The 26,475-nt window shown below is 47.2% G+C and overlaps 1 protein-coding gene across 1 annotated transcript in view; it reads right to left on the reverse strand.

Moving 5' to 3' along the window:
• CDHR3 (cadherin related family member 3) overlaps nt 1–26,475 on the reverse strand; it is a 122,227-nt gene that overhangs the window by 18,893 nt on the left and 76,859 nt on the right. The window contains exons 5-12 of the mRNA XM_012456274.2: nt 25,941–26,035; nt 23,583–23,687; nt 17,278–17,426; nt 14,125–14,314; nt 5,488–5,659; nt 3,228–3,330; nt 2,083–2,181; nt 68–294 (exon numbers count right to left, since the gene is read on the reverse strand). Of these exons, the coding sequence (XP_012311697.2) occupies nt 68–294; nt 2,083–2,181; nt 3,228–3,330; nt 5,488–5,659; nt 14,125–14,314; nt 17,278–17,426; nt 23,583–23,687; nt 25,941–26,035 (1,140 nt within the window). The remainder of the gene's footprint in view (nt 1–67; nt 295–2,082; nt 2,182–3,227; nt 3,331–5,487; nt 5,660–14,124; nt 14,315–17,277; nt 17,427–23,582; nt 23,688–25,940; nt 26,036–26,475) is intronic.

Below are 26,475 nucleotides of genomic sequence, written 5' to 3' on the forward strand. Positions count from 1 at the left end.
GGAGTGCCAGAGAGACCCTAGGTCAACCAATTGGGTTAGTGGGACTATACCAAGCAGCCCCACTCACAGTGACGGAGCTTGTGTCCTCGCTGTTGGTGGCCTGGATTCTGAGAATATACACGGGGGTTGTTTCATAGTCCACTTTAGTTACCAGCTGGAGTTCTCCTGTCTTGGGATTAATCCAAAATACGTTCGGGTACTGGAGGCTGGCCCCTCCGGTGGAGATGGAGTACACGAGGCTGCTCTGGGGGAGGTCTTTATCAGTGGCTCGCACCTGTCCCACTCGGGTTCTGGCTGGAGGAATAAAGTAACTGCAGTAAGTTCTGCTTTTAGCAGGTAGGGAAGGATGATCCAGGAACAGATGTCCTCACTGCCATGGGCAGAAGGACTTCTGGAGGCCTCCTTGCTGTCCAGACTGTTTTATATCTTCAATTCTACTAAATTGAAATATGCTAACACAACACTCAACAGGTAACTGACCCTATGATCCAAGCAGTCCTGTGAGGTGTACTAGACAATTTATGCCCCCCGCTTTTTTTTTGAGATGGAGTCTCACTTACTCTGTCTCCCAGGCTGGAGCTCAGTGGTGTGATCTCAGCTCACTGCAACCTCCACCTCCTGGTTTCAAGCAATTCTCCTGCCTCAGCCTCCCAAGTAGCTGGGATTACAGGTGCCCGACACCACACCTGGCTAATCTTTTTGTATTTTTAGCAGAGATGGGGTTTCACCATGTCAGCCAGGCTGGTTTCGAACTCCTGACCTCAAGTGATCCACCCGCCTCGGCCTCCCAAAGTGCTAGGATTATAGGCGTGAGCCACCTCGCCTGGCAATTTATGCCTTTATATAGACTCCAGGGACACCAATCATTTTGCTCTCATAAACAATAGTGCCAAGAACGTACATCCTCACACAAACATCTCTTTGCAGCAGTGTTGTCTAAAAGTCCCATGTGTTTCAATTTTCTGTAATGAGCATGAATTGCTCTTATAAAAATAAACAATTTTGAAATAATTTAGCAATTGGTGATTACAGATTATAGATTTTTAAATCCTCTTCCATTTTGCTAATTTTACAAATACTGTTGGTGGGGCTGCTAGCATTCTGGCTTGCTTGTTTCATAGGAGTTCCTTCCCATAAATTACATTCCTCAAGGGCAGAAGCCTTCTCTTGTTCAATTCCAGATCCCCAGCACTAAGTGTGTGACCCAAAGTAGGTGATCAAAGAGAACCGTAGTAAGATCTGTGAGTTCACAGAAAGCCTGTTCCTTTCTGATTTGCTATTCACTGAATAAAGTATAAGAAATTAAAAGCATTTTCTTTGGACCTTCATTTTGCATTTTGCTTGAAAACTTCATGTCAGGAAATGGAGACCATCCTGAAGAGAATGGATCATTTGAGAGGGAGTGTTTTGCTTTTGGTTTGATTTGTTGTTTTTGTTTTTACTATGAAAAAAGTATCCATGATCTAAAGATGAAAGACTGTGAGGAGTCTATTACACGAGAGCATTTACAGTATTATCTTCAAGCTTAGTGAGCAAAAGAGAGGCAGACAGTGAAGCTGGAAGCGGGGAGTGAGTCTTTTCCTTAATGGGGGAAGAGTCTGCAAAAAGCAGGGTGTCATAAAGGGTAGAAAAGAAGGCCTCCAGTGAATCCTAGCAGGAGAGAGAGAAATCGTCTTTATTTTGTTTGTAAATGAAGGAAATACAGAAATGGGAAACCTTTTCTCTGTTGTTAAAGTTCGATTCTCTGGGTGAGCTGGATAAAACTCACAGTGGAGATCAAGAGAAAACTTAAGCCTCAAAAAGGGAGGATTAGCGGAATTGGGCAAACAGACGAGGAAGCAGTCAGAGGCTTCCGAGAAAGGCGGTTTCATCAACAGTTTCCAAAACTCCAAGTTTCACCTGAAGGCCTCCTCAGCAGCAAGGAAAATTTAAAAGAAATAAGAGGTGCAATAATACTAATCAGCTGTGAATCACTGTGCAAAACAGCACATGAGGCCTCCAGAAGGGAGCTTTCCACTCCAAAGAACACGCGTTTGGACAGAGTCCATCAAGAGCACTGTGGTCTGTGACTTTGTGACTTACCCGGTCTTCTTTCTGACACAGAAAATACGTAGGATGGCCTATCAAAAATGAGAGGAAACTCATTTTCTGGGCTCGTTAGGATATAAATGTAGATGTTTTCTAAAAATGGAAACAGAAACACATTTAATCACAAGTTCATGCTCATCCGTTTGTTTATTCAACATCTTTAAAGAATCTCCTGTGTAGAGGCTCTGCGCATAGGGGATACCAGGTGACTAAGCTCTGGGAACCCCTGCCTTTTAGATGCTGAGGGTGGTCACCCTTTGATAAGCACATGAGCACACAGGGCACTACAGAACCCAGAGGAGGAGCAGCTTTCAGGAGCAAGTGCAAGCTGAGCCTTACAAGGACAGAATTAGACAAATGGGCCAGGGACGAGATTGGCGGGGCATTGTAGGCATATGCAAAAATGCCAAGGTATAAAACCACATAATTCACTCAGGAAAATTTCAAACTGTTTGCCCAGTTGGAAAAAAATAGTGGCTTGGGCCAAGCAAGGTGGCTTACGCCTGTAATCCCAGCACTTTGAAAGGCCAAGGCGTGCAGATCACGAGGTCAACAGTTTGCAACCAGACTGATCAACATGGTGAAACCTTGTCTCTACTGAAAATACAAAAACGAGCTGGGCGTGGTGGCACGTGCCTGTAATCCCAGCTACTTGAGAGGCTGAGGCAGGAGAATTGCTTGAACCTGGGAGACAGAGGTTGTGATGAGCTGAGATCGCACCACTGTACTCCAGCTTGGGCAACAAAGTGAGTCTCCATCTCAAAAAAAAAGGTGGGGGGGCTTGGAGGCAAGTGACGGAAGGTGAAGCTGGAGAATTAAGGGGCAACAAATGCTGAAAATATTTGTATGCCAGGCCCAAGAGTTGAAACTGGAGATGCTCGAAGGCTTTAACCAAGGAAGTAATATGATGACATTTGCATTTCCTGAAAAATCATTGACAGAAATATGGAGCATGCATTGGAAAGTGATGAGACTGAAAGTAGAGAGACCCTTCAAAGACTCTTAAGTGTTGTAATTCAGTCCCTGGGTGAGAGCAGTACTAGTGAGATGAGGGACCTAGTACAATACCTAGTACTGCCCAGCAGAGTTTAGTCATCGATAAAAAAGACACTCATGAAATAAAACAAAATTATACTTGCTTTTATGATAAGGGGCCACCACATCCTGCACCTGGATTATCACCATGTATTTATTGCCGGCTGCTAGATTACTTGGATTTTCATAATCTAGATCACCAATCAGCTAGATTAAAACAGAGATAGTACATTATACAGATTAAACAATCCTTGGATTTCCATAATCTAGATCACCAATCAGCTAGATTAAAACAGAGATAGTACATTATACAGATTAAACAATCCTATTTATTGTGCTGAGAGAGACATTTTCATACATCGTTAGTGGATATGTAAATTGGCAAAACACTTTTGGAAAACACTTTGCCCATTAAAAATGTTACGACCATACCTTTGCTCACTGCTAGTGAACTTGTTGAAATAATTTACCAGGAGAGAGAATCTATGTACAAATATGTTCATTAAGCACTACTGCTCAACAGCACAGGATCACAACTTCAGATTCATTGACGAAAAGCACAAAATTGAATCTTTTATGCAGGGTTGTTTCATCATAGCAGTCCCTCCTTATTATCTGTGGTTTTGCTTTTGACAGTTTCAGTTACTCACAGTCAACCTCAGTCTGAAAATAGTGAGTACAGTACTGTATGATATTTTGAGAGAGAGAAACACATCCCCATAACTGGTTTTCTTTATTCTTCTTTAGAGATAGAAGTCCCCTTTGTTTCCCAGGCTGGTGTGCAGTGGCTATTCACAGGTGTAATCATAGCTCACTGCAGCCTCAAACTTGTGGCCTCAAGTGATCCTCCCATCTCAGCCTCCCAAGCAGCTGGGACTGTGGGTGTGCACCACCATGCATGCCACATAACTTTTGTGATAGTATTTTGTTATAATTTTTCTATTTTATTGTTTGTTATTATTGTGAATACTTACTGTACCCAATTTATAAATTAAACTTACTATAGGTATCTATATATATAAGGAAAAAACATAATGTATGTGGGGTCTGGTACTGTCTGTGGTTTCAAGCATCCACTAGGGGTCTTGGAACATATCCCCTGTGGGTAAGGGAGCACTACTGTATTTTAAATACTTATGCTGGCCAGGCACGGTAGCTCATGCCTATAATCCCAGCACTTGGGGAGGCTGAGGTGGGAGGACTGCCTGAGACCAGGAGTTTGAGACCAGCTTGGGCAAGATAGCAAGACCCCATCTCCACAGAGAACTAAAAAATTAGCCAGGCGTGGTGGTGCACTCCTGTATTACCACCTGCTAGGGAGGCTGACATGTGAGCATCACTTGAACCTAGGAGTTTGAGGCTCTGGTGAGCTACGATTGACACACTGCACTCCGGCCTGGGTGACAGAGTGAGATGTAGTCTCCTAAAAAAATTAATAAAAATAAAAAATACTAATGCATATATGTAGAAAACACACATAAAATATATCTACAGAAAAAAGGCAAGAGGGAAATGTACCAAACTCTTAACACTGGTTAGCAGTAAATGGTGATGCTTTTCTGTGCTTTCACATTTTCTACAGTGAACATGTATTAATTTCCTAAACAGAAAAAAACAGAAATTATTTTTAAGAGGGTACGATGAATAAAGTGGGTGAGATGTACTTGGGGATTGAAGAAGGGTTTGGGGTGTGAGGTGGAGAAAGCACAGTGAGGGGAGGGTAGCAGGCGGCTGGCTTCCCTCCCTGCGGCTGCCAATCTCCCAGCCCTTCCGTTTTTCTCTTCTCCTTCCCCACCAGCCTCCGGCAGAAGCTCTGTAAGGAAAGGTCTAACTCAGCTCATTGGGATCCACTTTTCATGCCCATCCTTCTTCCAATGCAGCGTTTGTCCCTTGGAGTTGCCAGCGAGGGGGCTCTCTATACGTCCTCACTGTCTCCCTGTCCTGTGGTCTCCACTGGTTCTACAGTGCGGAATTCATCCGGACACGCTCAAGACCCGGCCCTGCTTTCTCTCACCTCACACCTCTATGGGCCAGGAATGAGCACTCAAATAAACAAAAGTGCCTGAGCACAGAGGGCACTGACGTGTCTGTGAAGGCACACTAAGCAGGCACACAAACTGGGTGCTACCCGAGAAAGAATCCAGTCCTTAGCAGCCTGGGCACAACTATGTGTAACCAACGATTCCTGGAACAGGGTAGAATAAAGAGCGAATGGAGAACACAGACTCACTATTAAGCCTGTCAGTTACAGTCGCTCTGAGAGGGGGTTACCTTGGAAATTTCTCTCTATGGGGCAGCAAAAGCGTGATGCATGTTGGACCAATTCCCGATGCCCTTTTAATGATGCAACGACCATTAACTGACCACAATTTTCCCAGAGCCAGCTGGATCCTGTAAAAATCTGCCGCTGCTCCCCACTCCAGATGGCGTGGTGAAGTTGAATCTGTTGTTTGGTGCCTCACTGTCATCATCAAAGCAGAAATTGTTCAGGTCAAGAAGCAACGTCCCGTTGGCTGTTCTTTCCGGCACCATAATGCTGGTGAAAAGACACAATTCAGTATTTCCCCCAACACATGGTGATCGAGTGTTTCTTCTCACATGGGTCCTGGGCTAGACCTCTCTGCTTTCGCTGCAATTTAAAGTGAGTCCATGATCATGGCAGTCACCTCCTAACTGGTCTCTCTGATTCCACCCTTGCTGCCTTTTGGGCTATTTTAAACACAGCAGCCAGAGGGATCCTGTTAACATAGTGTCAGATCATGTCACTCCTCTGCTCCTAAGTCCCAAATGGCTCCTCATTTCACACGAAGTCCCACCTTTGATCAGAACCCTTCGTGACGTGCCCGCCTTTTCCTCTCTGAACATTGCCCACTAGTTCTTCTCCTTGTTCACTCTCCTCCTGCCACTCTGGTCTCCTGGTGCTCCCTGAACTCTTCGAGAGGCTCTGGCCTCAGCGTTGCTGCACTTCCTGTGGAATCCTCTCCCCACAAATACCCATGTGGCTCCCACTTTCACTTTCTTTCATCTGTCTAATCAAATGTCACCTTATCAGTGAGGCTACCCTATCTAGAATGGCAGTGATCCCTGGCTGGTGCTACCTTTCCTGTTCCCTCTTTATTTTTAATTCTTAACACACATTATCATCTGATACACCATTCTGTTTATTGTCGATTTCCTAGAAAGTAAACTCTATGAGGGCAAGGATCTTTGCATTTTTCTTGGCATACTCAATAAATATTGGTTGAGCAAATGAAAAATAGACTTGTAAGACTAGCACAGTCATGAAGAAGAATATAAGAAAAATACAAATCTTACCTCCTGCCTGAAGGAGTTTCTAATTAGCCTAGGGCAAATCCCTGTACCCCTTGTCTCCCATGCTTTGAAGATTGAGAATTCCTTGATTTGTGTTCTAGTGGCTTCAATGGCCTAGAAGGGCCTCCTAACACCTTTATATTATTCATTCAAAAGAGGTTTATTAATGGTCAAATTTGGGTGTCTCAATCTCAGTAGACTCCAGGGTTTAGGCAAATAACACAAATGAGTAAAGCTACCCCCAAACTCAGAGCCTTCTAATGAAGCCCAGCTTTTGTGGGAGGTCCTGAGGAAGACTAATGAACACCTTGAGGTTTCAGTTCATTGAAGGCCTTTCTCACGTCTCCACGTTTCAGTTTCTTCATCTATAAAATGGACATAAATTATATCAATTAGTTTTTACTACAGAACGCACCATCCCCAAACTGAGTGAATTAAAACAACAAGCATTTATTATTTCTCACGGTACTATAGGTTTTCCCACAGTCCTTCTGGTTTTAGTGTAGCTCAGCTGGTCTCTGTGATCACTGACAGCTTGGCTGGGGCTTGGTGGTCTAGGATGGACTCGCTCACACGCCTAGTGGTGAGAAGGTGCTTGGTTTCTGCTTCTTCTTGTTCTTGTCTTCTAGAAGGCCAGTCTAGGCTCATTGCATGGAGGTCTCTGGCTTCCAAAAGTAACAAGAGAGGGCAAGTTCCAATGCACATGCATCTTTCCAGCCTCTGTTGTACCATGTTTGTGAATGCTCCAGTGGTCAAAGCAATTCAGATGGTCAAGCTCAGATTCAAGGAGACCCATCTCTTCTTTTGAGATGGAGTTTTGCTGTTGCTGCCCAGGCTGGAGTGCAATGGTGCAATTTCAGCTCACCGCAACCTCTGCCTCCTGTTTTCAAGTGACTTTCCTGCCTCAGACTCCCAAGTAGCTGGGATTACAGGCATTTGCCACCACACCCGGCTCATTTTAAATTTTTAGTAGAAATGGGGTTTCTCCATGTTGGTCAGGCTGGTCTCGACTCCTGATCTCAGGCGATGTGCCCGCCTCAGCCACCCAAAGTGCTAGGATTACAGGCGTGAGGCACCGCGCCCACCAAGACCCAACTCTTGCTGGAGGGAATAGCAAAATCACATTGCAAAGGAGCATGCATACAGAGCAGGCAGGGAGGAATTTGTGGCTTTTTTTTCTGTTTGTTTTGGCTACCTATCTCAATCACATTTTGCCTTGGTATAATTTCTTACAAAAATATATCGTGGCTGTCATGAGAGTGTGCCTGGAAGACCTCCCACCATGAGCACATAACTGACCATCGGCTTCAGCTGCTGGGCTCTGAAATCCACCACTGTGTTTGCGGTGAGGCCACGTACCAACAACTGGTCATGGCAAAAATACTAAGGTTTATTCCTGTCCTATGTTAGCTGACACTGGCTCCAGGACCCCCAGTGGCCTAGCTGAACACTCCTTAGATGGCATGGCAGCCTAGAACATGTCCATCTACCTTTCCTCCCTCTTTTCTTTCACCCAGGTCAGTCTTGCATCATGATCTGATGACTTGCCCAGCCTTGTCCATCTCTCTCCCCATTTTCTGCCACAGGCATCTCCCCTAATAATAGCCTTACACATTTAATGCCATCTTAGCATCTGGTTCTTGGAGCATACACTTCTCCCTGCAACCAAACTCTGCCTCCTTCTATGTTCCACATCCTCTTTTCATGGCAGATAAAATGGGCTCTGGGCTCAGCGCAGACGGTGCAAAGTCTGACAGCAAGGATGGTCATGGGCCACTGAGGATAACAGGTTTGCTGGCTGGAGTGAAAACAGGCAGAATGGAGTCTCCACGATGCCTCATTGGCAAAGATCACCTCCGTATTTCAGCAGGATTGGAGTCTGAGCATTCCTGCCTTGATTGCACAATGTGGTTTTATTCATAGGGACTTAGAATAGATACCAACTTACTAAACACCAGCTTCATGCTGTGTCATACCAAGCACTTTAAAAACACTATCTCTAATTTCCTCGTGTCAGAGAGGTTTGTATTCTTGTCGCCACTGCACAGGGGAAGAAAGAGTGGTTCCAAGCAGTTTCCCGGCCTGTCCAGGAAAGTGGATGTATCCAGACACGATCCTCTGCAGTGTAAGAGTCCCTGTAAACTTGAACTTCCATTGATAAGTATCCAGACTCACAGATGGTTTGGGGATCTAAGCCTTGATTTCAGCTCTGCAGAAGCCAGAAGATTGCATCATTTAAAGAATCCAAGGTCCTGAAGCCAGGCCTTTCAGGAACTCCAACCCTTCACTTGGCCCCCCAGGGCTGCTTGGCCTGTTCTCTCATTCATCCCTGACACTTGGTGTTTTTCCCCTACACGCCTAACTTGGAAAGCCACTCCCCTCATTCAGCAATCCCTGCCTCAAAAGCAGGCTGCCCTCTTTCCAGCCATCAGACCATGTTTCTCTCCCACGCAAGGTGACTGTGTCCAGCCCATTCCGAATCAGCCAAACTGCTCCGCCTCTTGCTCACAAACAGCTTGCGAAGCACTTTCAGCGAAGAGCCTAACAATTTACAACCAGAACGGGGGCTGTCACTGTGCCTCGGATGCCTCCTTGGGGCTCTGGGCTCATTCATCATCAGCCTGGGAAAGCCACGGGGGCCTCGGCGCGAAGGGCTGGGAGCCTGCAGGGGCCCGCACGGGCAGCAGGAGGCGCCCGCCTCCTCCAGGCCGCCCTCTTCACCGCGGGAATATGGCAAGCGACCTCCAGCAGCTGCGCTGACCCCACCCGCTCTGCCACCTGCTCTCACGAACTCCCCAGCAGGGCCACGCCCACAGCCTACGAGGAAGGAACAAACATTCCGGAACAAGCGTCAGATCCCGTGGCGGCACCACTGCTATTGTCACTTTGTTCTGTTTTGACCTGCTTGTGTGCTTGCTTTGACATAATAGGACTGGAATAGGTATAAGGCTGGGAGGATGGCGGGTGCTGCAGGTCAGGGCCTCTCGGCCCTCTCTGCACCCGTCCTTATGCAGACTTGGGGTGTGGGGCTGGGCTTTTAGACCTCGCCCCTGGGGCTGCAGAGGAAGGGTCCCTTTTGTTGCCCTGCCTCACAAATTGGCATTCACAGTGTGGTTGAGAATTCCTCCTGCTAGAAGAGCCCAGAGAAGGAACTTGAGCCCTGGTTAGATTGTCTTCAGTAATAAATGCAATTAGTCCAGTTACAGATTTCGCATTGGCCTTCAGGGCTAATCAGGAGGGAAGATTATCAAGAGCAGGACTCTGGGCTTGCCTGGACGGTCTAGGATATTTGAATTGTGGTTTCACCAGCTAATATGGAACACAGTCTGCAAACTGTCTTTCCATACCCCAGGGAACTCTGGACTGCAGGAAGCCAAATATACACTTAACAGATATGCACTGAAGGGAAAAGTGGGCAAGGAAGGTTTGAGACAGCGCACCCCTCTCCAGGCATTCTCACTTCTTAATCTTTACCCCTTACCTCTTAGGGCAGAAGAACAAGGAAGAGCAGGAGAATGGAAGAGGGCAGGAGCTTCCCAGGATGTACAGGAACTGCCCAAGAGTGCTAGCATACATTTAAAATGTCAAAGAAAGCGTAAGTGTGATGCTACAAATCATCTCTACTCCATCCTCAGGGCCCAGACATCTCTCAGCAGAGGGTGGGTTCAATTTATGCATGTAAAGGTGTGGAAGTTACAATCCTAACTACCCATGCAGCTGTCCCCAGCCATCTAATGGACTGTAGGGCTCAGGTTGGGATAGGAACCTAGCACGTGCTCAAGATTGTGACTGACGTTATCGGGGTGTCAGCAGGAAGCAGCTGGTGAATTAGGATCATTCTAGGAGGGGTCAGTAAAGGGACTAAGAAAAAGGTGCTCACTCACAGGGTATATGGAAATCTCAAGGGACAATGCAATATCTCAGAGCTTGAGAGTAAAGCATGCTTACCACCTCTAGGCCCAGGGGAATCAGTGGAGGGAACAGGTCCTGCTTCCAGGGACAGAGAGCTGCCTATGGGAATGGAGACCTTCAGGCAGGGGAGGAGTGCATCCAGCTCACAAGGAGAGAGCCTGGCCCTACCCTTTCCCCCTTCCAGGATTCCCCATTGGCCAACCAGAAGCTAGAAGGCAAGGGAGCTTGTTGGTGTCTGATATAGTTTGGCTGTGTCCCCACCCAACTCTTATCTTGAATTCCCACATGTTATAAAAGGGACCCAGTGGGAGGAAACTGAATCATGGGGGCAAGTCTTTCTTGTGCTGTTCTCATGATAGTGAATAAGTCTCACCAGATCTGATGGCTTCATAAGGGAGAGTTTCCCTGCACAAGCTCTCTCTCTCTTTGCCTGCTGCCATCTATGTAAGACATGACTTGCTCCTCCTTGCCTTCTGCCATGATTATGAAGCTTCCCCAGCCATGTGGAACTGTAAGTCCATTAAATCTCTTTCTTTTGCAAATTGCCCAGTCTCAGGTATGTCTGTATCAGCGGTATGAAAACAGACTAATCCAGTAAATTGGTACCAGTAGAGAGGACCACTGCTGTAGATACCTGAAAATGTAGAAGTGACTTTAGAAATGGGTAACAGGCAGGGATTGGAACAGTTTGGAGGGCTCAGAAGAAGACAGGAAAATGTGGGAAGGTTTAGAACTCCCTAGAGACATGTTGAATGGCTTTGACAAAAATGCTGATAATGATATGAACAATGAAATCTAGGCTGAGGTGGTCTCAGATGAAGATGAGGAACTTGTTGGGACTGGAGCAAAGGTGGCCCTTGTTATGTTTTAGCAAAGAGACTGGTGGCATTTTGCCTCTGCCCTAGAGATTGGTGGAACTCTGAACTTGAGAGAGATGACTTAGGGTATCTGGTGGAAGAAATTTCTAAGCAGCAAAGCATTCATGCGGTGACTTGGGTGCTATTAAAGACATTCAGTTTTATGAAGGAAGCAGAGTTTAAAAGTTTGGAAATTTTGCAGCCAGACAATGCAATAGAAAGGAAAATTCCATTTTCTGAGGAGAAATTCAAGCCAGCTGCAGAAATTTGCATAAGCAACAATGAGCTGAATATTATCACCAAGACAATGGGGAAAATGTCTCCAGGGCATGTCAGAGACCTCTGTGGCAGCCCCTCCCATCACAGGCCCAGAGGTTTAGGGGTAAAAAATGGTTTTATGGCCTGGGCCCAGGGTCCCTCTGTTGTGTACAGAAGAAGACAGGAAAATGTGCAGTTTAGGTACTTGGTGTCCTCTATCCCAGCCACTCTAGCCGTCAGTGACTAAAAGGGGTGAAGGTATAGTTCAGGCTGTTGCTTCAGAGGGTAGACGCAACACCTTGCCAGCTTCCGCATGGTGCTGAGACTGCACAGAAGTCAAGAATTGAGATTTGGGAACCTCTGCATAGAATAGGTTGTATGGAAATGCCTGGATGCCCAGACAGAAGTTTGTTGTAGCGGAGTGGGGTGGGTGGCACTCATGGAGAACCTCTGCTAGGGTAGTGCAGAAGGGAAATGTGGGGTTGGAGTCCACACACAGAGTCCCTACTGGGGCACTACTTAGTGGAGCTGTGAGAAGAGGGCCACTGTCCTCCAGACACCAGAATGGTAGATCCACTGACAGCTTGCACCATGCACCTGGAAAAGCCACAGACACTCAATGCTAGCTCATGAAAGCAGCCAGGAGGGAAGCTGTACCCTGCAAAGCCACAGGGGTGGAGCTACCCAAGACCATGGGAACCCACCTCTTGCATCAGCATGACCTGGATGTGAGTCATGCAGTCAAAGGAGATCATTTTGGAGCTTTAAGATTTGACTCCCTGCTAGATTTCAAATTTGCATGGGGCTTGTAGCCCCTTCATTTTGGCCAATTTCTCCCACTTGGAACAGCTGCATTTGCCCAAAGCCTACACCCCCATTGTATCTAGAAAGTAACTGACTTGCTTTTGATTTTACAGGCTCATAGGCAGAAGGGACTTGCCTTGTCTCTGATGAGACTTTGGACTGTGGAATTTTGAGTTAATGCTGAAGTTAGTTAAGACTTTGGGTGACTGCTGGGAAGACGTGATTGGTTTTGAAATGTTAGAACATGAGCTTTGGGACGGATTGGGGCAGAATGATATGGTTTGGCTGTGTCCCCACCAAAGTCTCATCTTGAATTCCTACATGTCGTAGGAGGGACCTGGTAGGAGGTAATTGAATCATGAGGGCAAGTGTTTCCCGTGCTGTTCTCATGATCATGAACACGTCTCATGAGATCTAATAGCTCTTTCGGGGGAGCGTCCCTACACAAGCTCTTTCTCTTTGCCTGCTGCCATCTATGTAAGACATGACTTGCTCCTTGTCTTCTGTCATGATTGTGAGGCTTCCCAGCCATATGGAACTGTAAGTCCAATTAAACCTCTTTCTTTTGTAAATTGCCCAGTATTAGGTATGTCTTTATCAGCAGCATGAAAATGGACTAATACGGTATCCATCCAGGTCAGCATCTTGGAGCACAGAGCAGGGTGGAGACTGGAACTGAAGGGACAAGTCAGGGGTGTGTCTAGAACAGAGTTTAATCGTTTTGATATCAGACTCGAGGCCACATGGATCCTCTAGCATTATGCTGGGCATGGCGTTTGGGACAACATGGAGACATCCATGAGTAAAACAAAGGAATTTCTATTTATACTGTTCCTCCTAGGCAATCCTCATCTGGGATCCTTTGTCCTCTGCATGTATTGGGTTTATGTTCAGAGTCACCTGGAGAAAACTTACAAAACCAGTCAAAGATAAACTCGGGAGACTCTCCCCATGGGGACATCTGACCTGAGACCCACCCTGGTCTTCAGCCTTGCTCCAGATACAGGGCCATCTCTTAGCAAGGGCTACTGTGGAGTTGCTTCCCACAGCCCCAGTTCCTCGCAAAGAGCTCTCTTCAGCCTCTCAAGCCACCAGAGACTGGCTGGGACAAAACCTCAGAGATGAGGCTAATGTGGGAAAGTACTAATCATGTGGCTATTTGACAAAACAGTAGAAAGACAATCTTGTTTTCAAAAAGCATATTAACCCAGAATCACAAGGGATTGTATTTTAAAATAATAGCAAAAAGAATGAGTCAAAAGATACAAAATCACTTGTAACCCACTTGTATCTGCATTTTTTTCTCTTTCAGATGCCTTGTGTTTATATTCAATTAAGCTGTGTAAGGCGAATTCAATGCTTTGTTTGGTTTTACATAAGCACTTGGTTTGATTTATTCATCTGGCTGGTGGTGTGTTTCTCTGGGAGTTCCTATTTACTGATCCTAAGGCTCAAGCATCTATTATAACAGCTAACTAACACCCCCATCTTGCCACCCGTGGCAATAAATAAAGAGCAGGCACAGTCCAGAGAGGGCCTAACAAGTCCCCGTGGTCCTTTTCACCAACAGAGATGAGCAGGATATAGAAGGGAGCAAAATAAAAAACAATTCTTAAGAGTAAGAAAGTGAACAAGGGAGATAATGAAGAAGAAGGAAAATGAAAGAGAGGGAGGAGGAAGGGACGATGACAAGGAAACCTGTGGACAAAAGTGAACAGTTCAAATCAATTTATTCTAGTGAGCTGTTTCTCCAAATGCCTGCGCTTCTTCAGGTCCTCCTGAGAATATACCAGAGAAGCCGAAGGGCGGAAGGCCACCAGAGGTGGAACACCCAGCATAAGTTTCAACATGTGCATACCTGAAGGTGAACCTTTGGCATGTGGCAGGATTGTCGTTGATGTCTTCCACAGTGAAGGTTATCTGGATGCGATTCTCCTGACCCCCATATGGTCTGTCCTTCACCAGAACTTCCAGGGAAATGGCGGGATTTTGTCTCAATTCACCTGCATCTCGGTCGATCCTCTGGGCCACTTGGATTGCACCAGTCACTAAGAAAGCAAAGGTTAGAATGTGACCCCTGGAAGAGAAATGAAAAATACAGAAACTTGGAGAAGCCTGGAAAAGACCTTGCTAATAGGAGGAAGAGCTTACGCAGAGCATAATCTCTTTACAAGTACATTTTTGAAAACCCATGAAGTTCCTGTGTTAGGCATTTATTGGGGTATCTGGCCTGACCCTTCTAGGAATTCTCACACTGCACTTCAGAGTTGGGTCCCTGGGGGCAGCCCTTGCCCATAGTAGACTGGACTGGTAGATAGCTGACTCCAGCTTGACCCACAGGGCTCTCTTATTGAAGAATTTCTAACTGAAAGACACATTGGAGGCTCAGCCAGGCTAACAGTGGAGCTGCAGAGCTGAGGTCCCTAGAGCAGCGCTGGGTCACATCCTTCCTGTGCCCCCATCTTTCGACATTTTCTTAGGAGATGCCCGGAATTCCGTTGATAGATGTCCCTGCCTTTTTCTTCCCTTTTGGTGAGCATGGTTTGCCTTAGTTTCTGTTACCTGCAACCGAAGAATCTTAATAAATATGCTCAAAAAATTTTAAAAAACCCAAACTCTCTCTATTTGTTAAAAGTTGAATTTTTAACACTAGAGTAGACAGCGTTCTCAACCATGGTTGTCCCTACACTCTCAGCTGACAGGGCATTAGGACGTTTTCAGAGGCAGTGCTCAATTATTGCCTTTGCCTGCATCTCCTGGGAATAGGTATCCTTTGCCCAAAAGCCTAAGGAGGCAGTAGCACATTGTTTTTTCTGGAATTGTCCAAGGCTGAAGTCCTTTTTGGTGATGCAATTAGGACTTATAGGGGTGGGACAGTCTGGTAGTGGTTAAGAGGACAGGCCTGAGGAATCGGGCGGTTGGTACTTCTGCTTCACGACCTACAAGCTGTGAGACTTTGAGCAAGTTGTTTAACCTGCCTGAGGCTCTCCCTAGGCCTCAGTTTCCTCATCTGTAAACTGTGAATGACAATAGTTCATTGAGTTACCATCTTGAGTACTTGAGATGAGATACATGTGAATAATCGCTCAGCATAATGCCTGGTATGTACTAAGGCCCAGTAAAAGATGGTTATAAAAGTGCAGAGAAGGGGAATTCCTCCCCTTCAGGGATGGGAAAATAACTCCCAGCAGTCTGGCAGATTGATCTAGAATGACACTTTCCCATACAGTTACCACTAGTCACAAGAGAGTTATTGAGTGATTAAATGGTGCTAATCCAAATTGAGATGTACTATAAGTATAAACATACAACAATCTTCCAAGACTTGGTACCAAAGAAAATGATACGAAACACTTCATGAATACCCTTTTTTTTTTTTTTTTTTTTGAGACAGGGTCTTGCTTTGTCACTCAGGCTGGAGTAGAGTGGAATGACCATAGCTCACTGCAGCCTTAAACTCCAGTCAAGAGGAGCTGGGCTCCTGCCTCAACTTCCTGAGTAGCTGGGACTATAGGTGTGGGTCACCACACTCAGCTAATTTTTAAATTTTTAGTAGAGACAGGGTTTCACTACGTTGCCCAGGCTGATCTCCAACTCCCGGGCTCAAGCAATCCTCTGGCCTCAGCCTCTCAAAGTGCTGGGATTACAGACATGAGCCACTATGCCTGGCCATGAATAACTTTTAAGTATTGATCACGTTGAAATGATTATTTTATACATGTTGAATTAAATAAAAATGCCTCATTGAAATGAATTTCTCCTATTTCTTTTTACTTTTTAAAAATGTGACTGCTAGAGACTTTGAAATTATATAAGTGACTTCATTCTATTCCTATTGGACAGTGCTGAGATAGCTCCTCTCTTCAGAAGACTAAAGGGTACTCTCAGGATAAGTAACCCATCCATCCTTACACACCTGCCTTTGAGAAAAAGGTGATGGGATTCAGGACACATTACCCTAAAATATGGCACCTTGCATTTGAGAAAACAGCAGAAGTAGGAAGGTCTCTCTGACCTTCTCCTGCCCTTCTTCCCAAAGCAGACCATAAAAGAGCTCTCTGGCTTTCCTTGAAGCTGTCATAAGACCTTCATTCCAGAGGTATCCTACCTATACCTGGAGGAAAGGCACGTCCTATTCGGGAAGACAGAGATGCCAGGAAGAGTCTGAACAAATGGGCCTTGCTAAACTCTCCCAGGTTTATTATCATTAGATCATACCCTTCTGTCCTGCAATCATACTTCTCCATAATTACTCACTTCATCAAACTGAGCATAAAAACACACGGGTTTCCCTGTTTCTTTGAGTCTTCATTTCTGAAGGCTCTGGTGTAACACAAAACTTACATTAAATAAATTTGTATGCTTTTCTATTGTTAATCTGTCTTTTGTATAGAGGTCTCAGTCATAAACCTAAAAATGGGTAAGAAAATAAATATCTTCACCCCCCCCCAGCTCCCACAAAGGTGAAGGGGGACATAGTTGTCAACCCTGTTTCGTTTCCCCAACTCCCACGCCAGCTGCTTCTCATACATCTATTACCTTGGTAACCAATGATGACCCCAGACAGAAAGGCATGCCCAGACCAGAAGATAAGAAAAATACAATCAGCCCTCTGTATCCATGGGTTCTGCATCCTCAGATTCAACCAACTGAGGATTAAAAATATTCAGCAAAAATAAATGGATGATTGCATCTGTACTAAACATATACAAACATTTTTTTTCTCATCATTATTACCTAAGCAATACAATATAACAACTCTCCACATAGCATTTACATTGTATCGGGCAGCATAAGTAATCTAGAGATAATATAAAGTATATGGGGGACACGCATAGGTTATATGCAAATACTATGCCATTTCAGAGAAAGACTTGGGCATACGTGGATTTTGGTATCCACAGTGCGTGCTGGAACCAATCCTCATGGGTATCGAGGGATGGCTGCATTGTAAAACCATCCAAATGGCTGAATTAGAGGGTGCACTTAAGGATGGAGGAGAGTGGCTTACACTGATTTATCATGAAATATTTGCTAACGGTGGTAATGCTGTAGAGGAGGTGGCTGGGAAGACCTTTCTCATCAGGATCCTCCGCTGTGATATTGGCCACGATGGTTCCGGGACTCAGTTCCTCCAGGATCGTGTACACTCGTGTCGGGCTGTAACAGAGATACAGCAGACACAGCTAATTTTCAGGGGCACAGGAAGGTAGCGTCTAGGCGATGGGTATTTTGGTTAGTCCTAAATATAGTGCAGAGCTGTTCAAGTTGCATCAACATGCTCAGCGAGAGAGCACAGCAGCGGGAAGGAACGTGGCTGGCTTTTGTATTCCCAAAGATCACATCCCTGTGGATACAAAGAAAGTACTGCACTGCCGTTGCAACAATTTACATGGGCCACCACAGTCTCCGACTCTACGCACATCTGCCTGATGTCATTTCAGATCAGCCTTGGCATTAACGTATTTTGAAATAAGGAGAGTTGGCCTATCCGGTTCTCTTTTCTCATTTTCCCACTTTTTGTGCAGATTTCCCTGAATTCTTTTAGAAATCACTGTGTCCAGAGTTACATGCCAGGGTCATGTCCGGAGCTGCGGGCTCCCTCCCTTGTTCCTGACTCCCATCCCACGGCTGCCACCAGAAGCCAGAAATGCTGTAAAGCCTCTCTATTCTCACACCTTTGCTCACTTTTTTTTAATTCCTTGTCTTTTTCTTTCTTTCTTTCTTTCTTTTTTTTTTTTTTTTTTTGCCTGAGGATACAGAATTTATGCACAGAACTTGCGGGCATTAATCATGAGGTCAGCTCTCTGACCTGAGAACTAGGTCCCCTGGCAGAAGACCAGGCCCCATAACTGTCCTTCTTGCAAGATAACCCCAAATCACCAACTTACCCATCTTCCTCAGACCTCCACCAATACCTTTGGAATAGGTCAGTAATGAGACTGATAGGTTGGGAGTTTTAACTAACTATATATTGAATAATTTTGAATGCTCTAAAGGAGGCTTATTGTTTAAAATAACTCTGCAGGAAGTTCTTCTGCTGAGGAAAATCATTTCGGTGGGGCAAACAGTCACCTCTAATCTCCCAGTTTCCCAAATGGAGGTGTTCCCATGTGGATCGTGTTTGAGAGGGGTATAGTACCTCTGAGATCTTTCGTAAGCTCAGCATGTTTCTGCTGTGCTATCTCACCATCCCGATAACGTAGGTAGGGCCAGAGGAAGGAGAGATGGCAGGGAACCAATCGCTAGAGTCAGGGGCAGACACAGAAAGGCGGGAACCAGGTCCTCGCCCTGACCCTCCCTACAAGGGCTCCTCCCTGGATCCAAGGTCCCCCCACATCCATTCACAAGGTGGTCTTCTGTGGGTGGAAGACACACAGAAGATTACTCTCCCATTGCTGGGGGAGAGTAATCATGTTCAGCCTAAGGTCACTCCAGTGCCCCACTGAAACAGGCCCATTCATCCTTCCCTTACTGGGTACACCTCCTTCTCAGGGAGTCTGTGACGCTGTCACTGGTGAGTCCAGGAATAGGCAAAGTGGGATGGGACCAAAGAGGTGGGGTGGCAGGAGGCAAAACCAGAGCCAGGAGGGGAGAAGGTGGCCGCAGCCCCCCAGGCGGGCCAGTTCCTCAGTCCCTTCTGTGAGCGCCCCTGTTGCTAATGAGGTGTGTTTTTGCTTTGGTCATTGAGTGGGTTCTATTAACTTCCAACAAAGAGCTCACTAAGAGGCCTGTGCTACTCACATGGCTATGCGCTACTCCAAGCACGCTCCTAGAAAAAGCATCGTCAGGGAGCTGGTTAGACATGCAGACCTCAGGCCCGCCCACCCCAGCCCTCCAAACCAGGACTGGCGTTTTCACAAGATGCCCAGTGGATCTCTACAGGCTTTAAGGTTTCAGAAGGATGATTATAAGGTGATGCCAGAGGTGGCAACCACAGCCTCCCAGCCTCCCACAGGACAGAGAGAGGATACCTAGGGAGGAAAAGCCCCTTCTTCCCATCACCCCTTTTTCCTTCTCAGGCAGTGGTTCTCAGCTCGGGGGCAGGGGTGGCATCTGAACACGTTTGATTTTCACAACGAGGGAGAGAGCTGCTTTGATGTTTAGGGGATAGAAGCCGGAGATGATGCTGCTACACATCCCCTAGTGCACAGGACAGCCCCTCTACAAAGGGGTGCCTGGCTCAATGCCATCAGTGCTGCTGTGTAAGAAACTCTGCTCTGAAGGCTCATCTAGTCCACACTGGGTGCTCCAAGAACCCAGATCCCCGAGAAGGGGACTGGTCAGGCTATTGGCACAGCTCCTCAGGTGAAATATTCTCTGCTGGTTAGCCTGACATTGAGCCTGGCAGGAGATAAAATCTTTCATCTATTTGATTTTTGAATCCAAGATACAGGTATATATAAAATATCATTCAACATAGACCACAGTTAAGAGTTATGCAAAGCACAGTGAAGCCAGGAGCCATGCAGCCAGCCTGACAGAGTAAAGCTCTGCCGCCACCTGCATTCCCATGCCCTTCTTCCCCGAAACACCTGACCTCCAGAGCTTGGGCCAGCAGCCACACTCAGGGGGAAAGGTGTAAATGCTGAGAAGCCATGGATGGCTTCGCTATGAATGAGTTTTCAGTAACTGCCTAAAGTGTGCATGACACTGCCGGGTATCAGGTGGAAAAGGACTGAGTAAATACAAAAGAAACAGGCAGGAGCGGAGAAAGACCTCCCTACCCAACTCTAAAATAAAGTGCTCTGCACACATAGAAAGCTCTGTGCATGGGAAAACAGTAAATTTGTCAGCTGCTGGGTTTTTTGTTTTGACACAGCTGCTGGGTTTTTTGTTTTGCTCTTGTTGCCCAGGCTGCAGTGGTGCGATCTCGGCTCACCACAACCTCTGCCTCCCAGGTTCAAATGATTCTCCTGCCTCAGCCTCCTGAGTAGCTGGGACTGCAGGCACCCCTGCCACCGCACCTGGCTAATTTTTTGTATTTTTAGTAGAGATGGGACTTCACCATGTTGGTCAGGCTGGTCTCGAACTCCTGACTTTAGGGGATCCACCTGCCTTGGCTTCTCAAAGTGCCGGGATTACAGGCGTGAGCCACCCTGTCAGCCTGTCAGGTGCTTTTATAATAAAATAATCAACGTCAATAATAGCAGACTCCTGGAGCTCGCATCCTGAGTCTATAAAGCTTTCCGACATTTGTCACCACCCAGGGATAAAATGGGGAGACAGTCTCAAGAACAGACACAGGATTCGCTTTGGTTGTGTTAATTGCAGGAGTTTAACAAATAGTAAAGATAGAAAGCCTGTCTCTACGTTTTACATTTCTATTTCACACTCAAACTCAGAACACTTGAGTCTGTTTGAGGATTTAATTTTGTTAATCCTGAATTAAAGAAGTTATCGTTAGTGCTAGCACTGATTTATGGGAAAAGGAGGCTCAGAAGCTCAGGGGAACCATGAAAGCCCTCCACATCAGCACTTAGTTTGAAACTGAGCAAATCCTTTCAAATTGTGGATGGCTGAAGGATGAGGCTGACTCTCATTGACTGCCTGTGCCAAGTCAGGGCTGCCACCCTGCCCCCACTCCTCCTTTTAGAGTGAGGCTCTAGCAGACCCATCTTCACCTTCATCCAAGAAATGCTGTTTGAAATAAAGTTGACTGACTAAAAAAACCAGATCGTCACACAGATCATGCTGTCTGCCTGGGGATGGAGCCCGATATGTTCCTCTTTCAAACCTAAAAGGAGAACCAGAGAGTTCCAGGCTGACCTCTGGGTGCATCCCAAGCCAGAGAGGGTCATGTTTTCTCTCTGCTAAAGTCAGTTGCTGTATTTTTGAAGATGTGGTCCAAACCAGATGGTTTACAAGTTCTGCCCCTGGGGAGTTCTTATTATTTCTCCCTTTGCAACCCCATTAACCTGCCTCCCCTCCTCACAGATGGGGCTCGTGGGGAAGGTGGCAAAGAATGCATCTGCTCCAGCCCTCAGCCATCACCTCCTCTGCGGGTTCTCGAAGAATCTGCAGAGCTGTGTGGGGCCATACCTGAGCATGAGTCTGGACTGGGATGTCACAATTGTTAATAAGCTGCCTGGACTTTGCTCCAAGAGCCACCTGTCAGCTTAAAGGCACTGTGCTCTCCTTCTGAACCTAACCCAGCTTGAGGCGCTGATGGAAAGCATTATGTAGCAATTTAATTGCAGCAGATAAATTGAGGGTCAAGGTTGGAAAGAGGAACGTATTGGGGCTCCATCCCCAGGTTGTGGGGCTGGAGCAGATGCATTCTTTGATACCTGCAACTGGACTGTGGACTGTGTTCACATCCAGAAGTTGTGCAACTGTGGTGCATGTACCAAGTGGCACCAGGTTAGCCTGCGAGTGCGGCTGCCTTAATACCTCCCAATCTTCCAGTACTTTTGCAAGCCCTCTACCTAGCTCTGAGGCCTAATGGTCTTGTTGGTGGAGGGTCCTGTGCTGAATCTATTCATAGCCATTTATGCTGTTAAAGGTGATTTTGCCACTTTCCTTGTGACTGGCTCCTATGCCCATCTCAGGGACTGGGGCAGGCAGAGGCTCTGTAAGCAGTATGCCAGGAGAACTGCCAGGGAAACATTCCACGTGAGAGAATCAAACTTCGCTGACATTACTTTAAAATGGGATGGGGAAAAACACGGAGTGGGAGGAGTGAGGGCAGAGCCTGCGCTTTCCAGCTCAGAATCCCCGCTTCTTCTAAATCGCCATCTATGATAGACTCAGATCTTCCTTTTGTGTCAGGTGCCAGGCACATTTGCACAAACTCCCGTCCACCCAACGCATTTACCCTTCCCACCTCTGCTGGACGGAGGAGCTGCCAGACACAGTCGGATCACTCTACTGGATCCACCATGGAAGGAAGAAACTTTAGAGCACCCAGTAATGGGCAGGCACCATGAAAACAGCCCTCTCCTCAGTGCGAGGATGACATGCCAGGAGGGAGACATGAGTGATGACACGTGATCTGGGACTCTGCATCATCACTGTTACTAACGTGCAGTTACTATCACTGTCACCAACGTGCAGACACCATCACTGTCCCTAACGTGCTGCCACCATCACTGTCGCTAACCTGCGGCCACCATCACTGTCACTAACGTGTGGCCACCGTTACTGTCACTAACGTGCGGTCACCATCACTGTCACTACACTATCACTGTCACTAACGTGCGGCTACCGTCACTGTCACTAATGTGCGGTCACCATCACTGTCACCAACGTGCAGCCACCGTCACTGTCACTAATGTGCAGTCACCATCACTGTCACTACACCATCACTGTCATCAACGTGCAGCCACCTTCACTGTCACTAACGTGCGGCCACCGTCACTGTCACGAATGTGCAGCCACCATCACTGTTACTAACATGCGGCCACCATCACTGTCACTAATGTGTGGCCACCATCACTGTCACCAATGTGCAGCCACCGTCACTGTCACCAATGTGCAGCCACTGTCACTAACGTGTGGCTACTATCACTGCTACGTGTCGTCACCATCACTGTCACTACACCATCACTGTCACTAACGTGCGGCCACCATCACTGTCACTAACGTGCAGACACCGTCACTGTCACTACACCATCATTGTCACTAACGTGCGGACACCGTCACTGTCACTAATGTGCAGTCACCATCACTGTCACCAACGTGTGGCCACCGTCACTGTCACTACATCATCGTTGTCACTAACGTGTGGTCACTATCACTGTCACTACACCATCTAACGTGCGGCCACCATCACTGTCACTAACGTGCAGACACCGTCACTGTCACTACACCATCATTGTCACTAACGTGCGGACACCGTCACTGTCACTAATGTGCGGTCACCATCACTGTCACCAACGTGTGGCCACCGTCACTGTCACTACATCATCGTTGTCACTAACGTGTGGTCACTATCACTGTCACTATACCATCACTGTCACCAACGTGCAGCCACCATCACTGTCACTAACGTGCAGCGCTTTATTATAAAAGCACCCTCTGCGTGTGCACAGTGGCAGGCCCCACACCCGGGCATGTGTCAACCCCTCCTTCCCACAATACCCCAAATCCCACGGTGCCTGTGAACGTGGGGGTACAGGCAGCAGAGGCAGCAAAAGTGGAAAACAGCAGTCCAGAGGGCCAGACAGAGACTTTGAAGAGCTCGAACCTCTAATCTCTCCTGCAGGTCAGAGCAAAGGGCATGTCTCTGCCTTGTATTAATGTGCCAGAGGGGATGAGGTGGCCTAAGAAGGACGCGCCGGTGGCCCAGGGAGTTCTGCATGCCCTCAGGCCTACCTGGTAAAGCGAGGGGCTTCATCATTGAGGTTCACGATGTTCACCTGGATGGCCGTGGAGGCCCTGAGGCCGCCGCTGTCCCTCACCTCCACGATGAGATGGAAACTGCCAGGAAACATTCCACATGAGAGTCAAGCTTCACTGACACTACCTCAAGATGGGATGGGGAAAGACATGGGGTGGGAGGAGTGAGGGCAGAGCCTGCCCCTTTGGTGGCGACCCTCTCCGTAATGCCCCCACAGTCTCAGGGCCTGCAGGGCTACCGTTTTCTCCCCGCCCCTGAACCCACTGGCTGCTTCTCATTCTGCAGTGGCTATTGACCACCATCATCCCACCAGGCCAGCGTCTGCTCAAGCACCATGCTGCACCCTCTATTCTGGTGTTTCTCGCAAGATCCCTGGAATGTGCCTATCACTCCCACAGGAGGGAGAAAGGCCCCCACGGCTCCCATGTCTAGCTCTTGTTCCCACACCCAGCACAGAGCCAGGAGCCTCACTTGCTTCACCCCAAGGCCAATGAGTTTTCATCTGCAAGGCCTGGACTTTCCCGGAGGCCTGCTCACCCCACCTCATTGCTTTCCCCTCATCAGCCACTTTGCTTGGATGGCTGCTGCTCCCAAACAACATGGGTTCTGAGAAACCTTGTATAGATCACCCTTAACATTAGTGACTCCATCTTAGAAAAAGATGCCATCTTACATTTCAAAAGGCATCAAGCCAACAGGGTCCAGATGTGCACCTAATCAAGAGAGACAACACTCAACTAGGTCAGGGCATAATCCTTTACTACCAGTCTTCACCAGAGGACCCAAGGACCATAAAATGAGCAGGACTTCACTGGCTCGACATGGCCGTCTTGACGGACCCTGTCTTGCTGTCACTTGTGATCTGCACCCAGCATCTGCCCAAATCAACAAGCCTTCCTTACAAGACATTGATGACCTCGGATGTGACCAAGACACTCTCCTTGTCCACATCACTGTCCTTGGTCTGGCTTATTAACTTCTTTTTCCTACTCCCTTTTCTCATGGTGTTAAATGTTACTTTGATGTGGAATGTTTATAACATGTATGTGTTGATGACATATCTATGTATGGTTTACAATGCTGACCGAACTGTGGAGTGGCTTAAGCCTGTGTGCTCTGACTATTGTGTCAAGAAGAAGTCTAAGGAGAGTTGCTTCCTTGGGAATTCCATGTAGTTCATGGCTTTTGGGATTGAAATAGCATCGGTAAAAATCTGACCTTATGGAAAGATGAAAATGTGCATGGACCTGGAGCTCCAGTGGCGCAATCGGTTAGCGCGCGGTACTTACACGGCAGTACATGCAGAAAATGTGCATGGACCTGGAGCTCCAGTGGCACAATCGGTTAGCATGTGGTACTTACACGGCAGTACGTGCAGAAAATGTGCATGGACCTGGAGCTCCAGTGGCACAATCGGTTAGCGCGCGGTACTTACACGGCAGTACGTGCAGAAGATGTGCATGGACCTGGAGCTCCAGTGGCACAATCGGTTAGCGCGCGGTACTTACACGGCAGTACGTGCAGAAAATGTGCATGGACCTGGAGCTCCAGTGGTGCAATCGGTTAGCGTGCGGTACTTACACGGCAGTACATGCAGAAGATGTGCATGGACCTGGAGCTCCAGTGGCACAATCGGTTAGCGCGCGGTACTTACACGGCAGTACATGCAGAAGATGTGCATGGACCTGGAGCTCCAGTGGCACAATCGGTTAGCGCGCGGTACTTACACGGCAGTACGTGCAGAAGATGTGCATGGACCTGGAGCTCCAGTGGCACAATCGGTTAGCGCGCGGTACTTACACGGCAGTACGTGCAGAAAATGTGCATGGACCTGGAGCTCCAGTGGTGCAATCGGTTAGCGCGCGGTACTTACACGGCAGTACATGCAGAAAATGTGCATGGACCTGGAGCTCCAGTGGCACAATCGGTTAGCGTGTGGTACTTACACGGCAGTACATGCAGAAGATGTGCATGGACCTGGAGCTCCAGTGGCACAATCGGTTAGCGTGTGGTACTTACACGGCAGTACATGCAGAAAATGTGCATGGACCTGGTTATGTCTGACCTTGCACTGCTCATGACACTCCTGTACTGGGGGCGCCGTCTCCCATACTGTCATTCTGGTTCTCTGGAGACCAAAAGAGGACTCCCAGACAATTGCTTTATTCCCTGTCCCTCTCTGGGGTTCACCACCATCTGAACTTACAATGAGGCTGTAGACAGCTCAAAGCACCCCCCGCCAGCTGCCCTCAGTTTGCACTGTGACCTGTCCCTCATGTTTTCCTTGACCCTCAGATAAACGGTACTTCAAGCAAGGTCAGTAACCAGGCTACCTGCTGGGTCCTGCTTCAAAGTCCAACTCTGTTGTGGAGAAGAGGGTGCCATTAGCAGACATTCTGAAGCTCTTTGAGGGAGAAATCAGGAAATACTAAAAAACAAGGGAAAAATGTTGATAAAATCAGCTCACCTGCCCACCCTTCCCCAGAAGATGTATGCTCATCTCCGGTTTTATATTCTTAGCCCACGGAATATTCCTGATGCTTCAGGATGAGGTTCAAATGAGCAATTACCCAATTTAATCGCTCTTGAATCCATAAACTTCTGGCTCTGTTGGTCTGAGCCCTGGTTGACCACACCCTGAAGAGCTGGTGAGTAGATCCTGCTCTAACTACAGAAAGTGTATAAAAGGCCCCTGTCAAGGCAGACTCTGCTTCTGAGTCCAATCTTCTTATCCCTATCAGTGTGTTCTCACTTCTTCTGGACAACTCCTGGCTTTGATTCTATGCCTTGGCTTTAACCAACACTGTTTAAATACACCTACTACCCATTAGGTAACAGGACTATATCAAAATGAGTAGGATCCGATCA

Source organism: Aotus nancymaae, unplaced genomic scaffold (genome assembly GCF_030222135.1).
Source record: "Aotus nancymaae isolate 86718 unplaced genomic scaffold, 86718_ANA_hifiasm-v0.15.2.pri h1tg000002l, whole genome shotgun sequence".
NCBI classification, from domain to species: Eukaryota; Metazoa; Chordata; class Mammalia; order Primates; family Aotidae; genus Aotus; species Aotus nancymaae.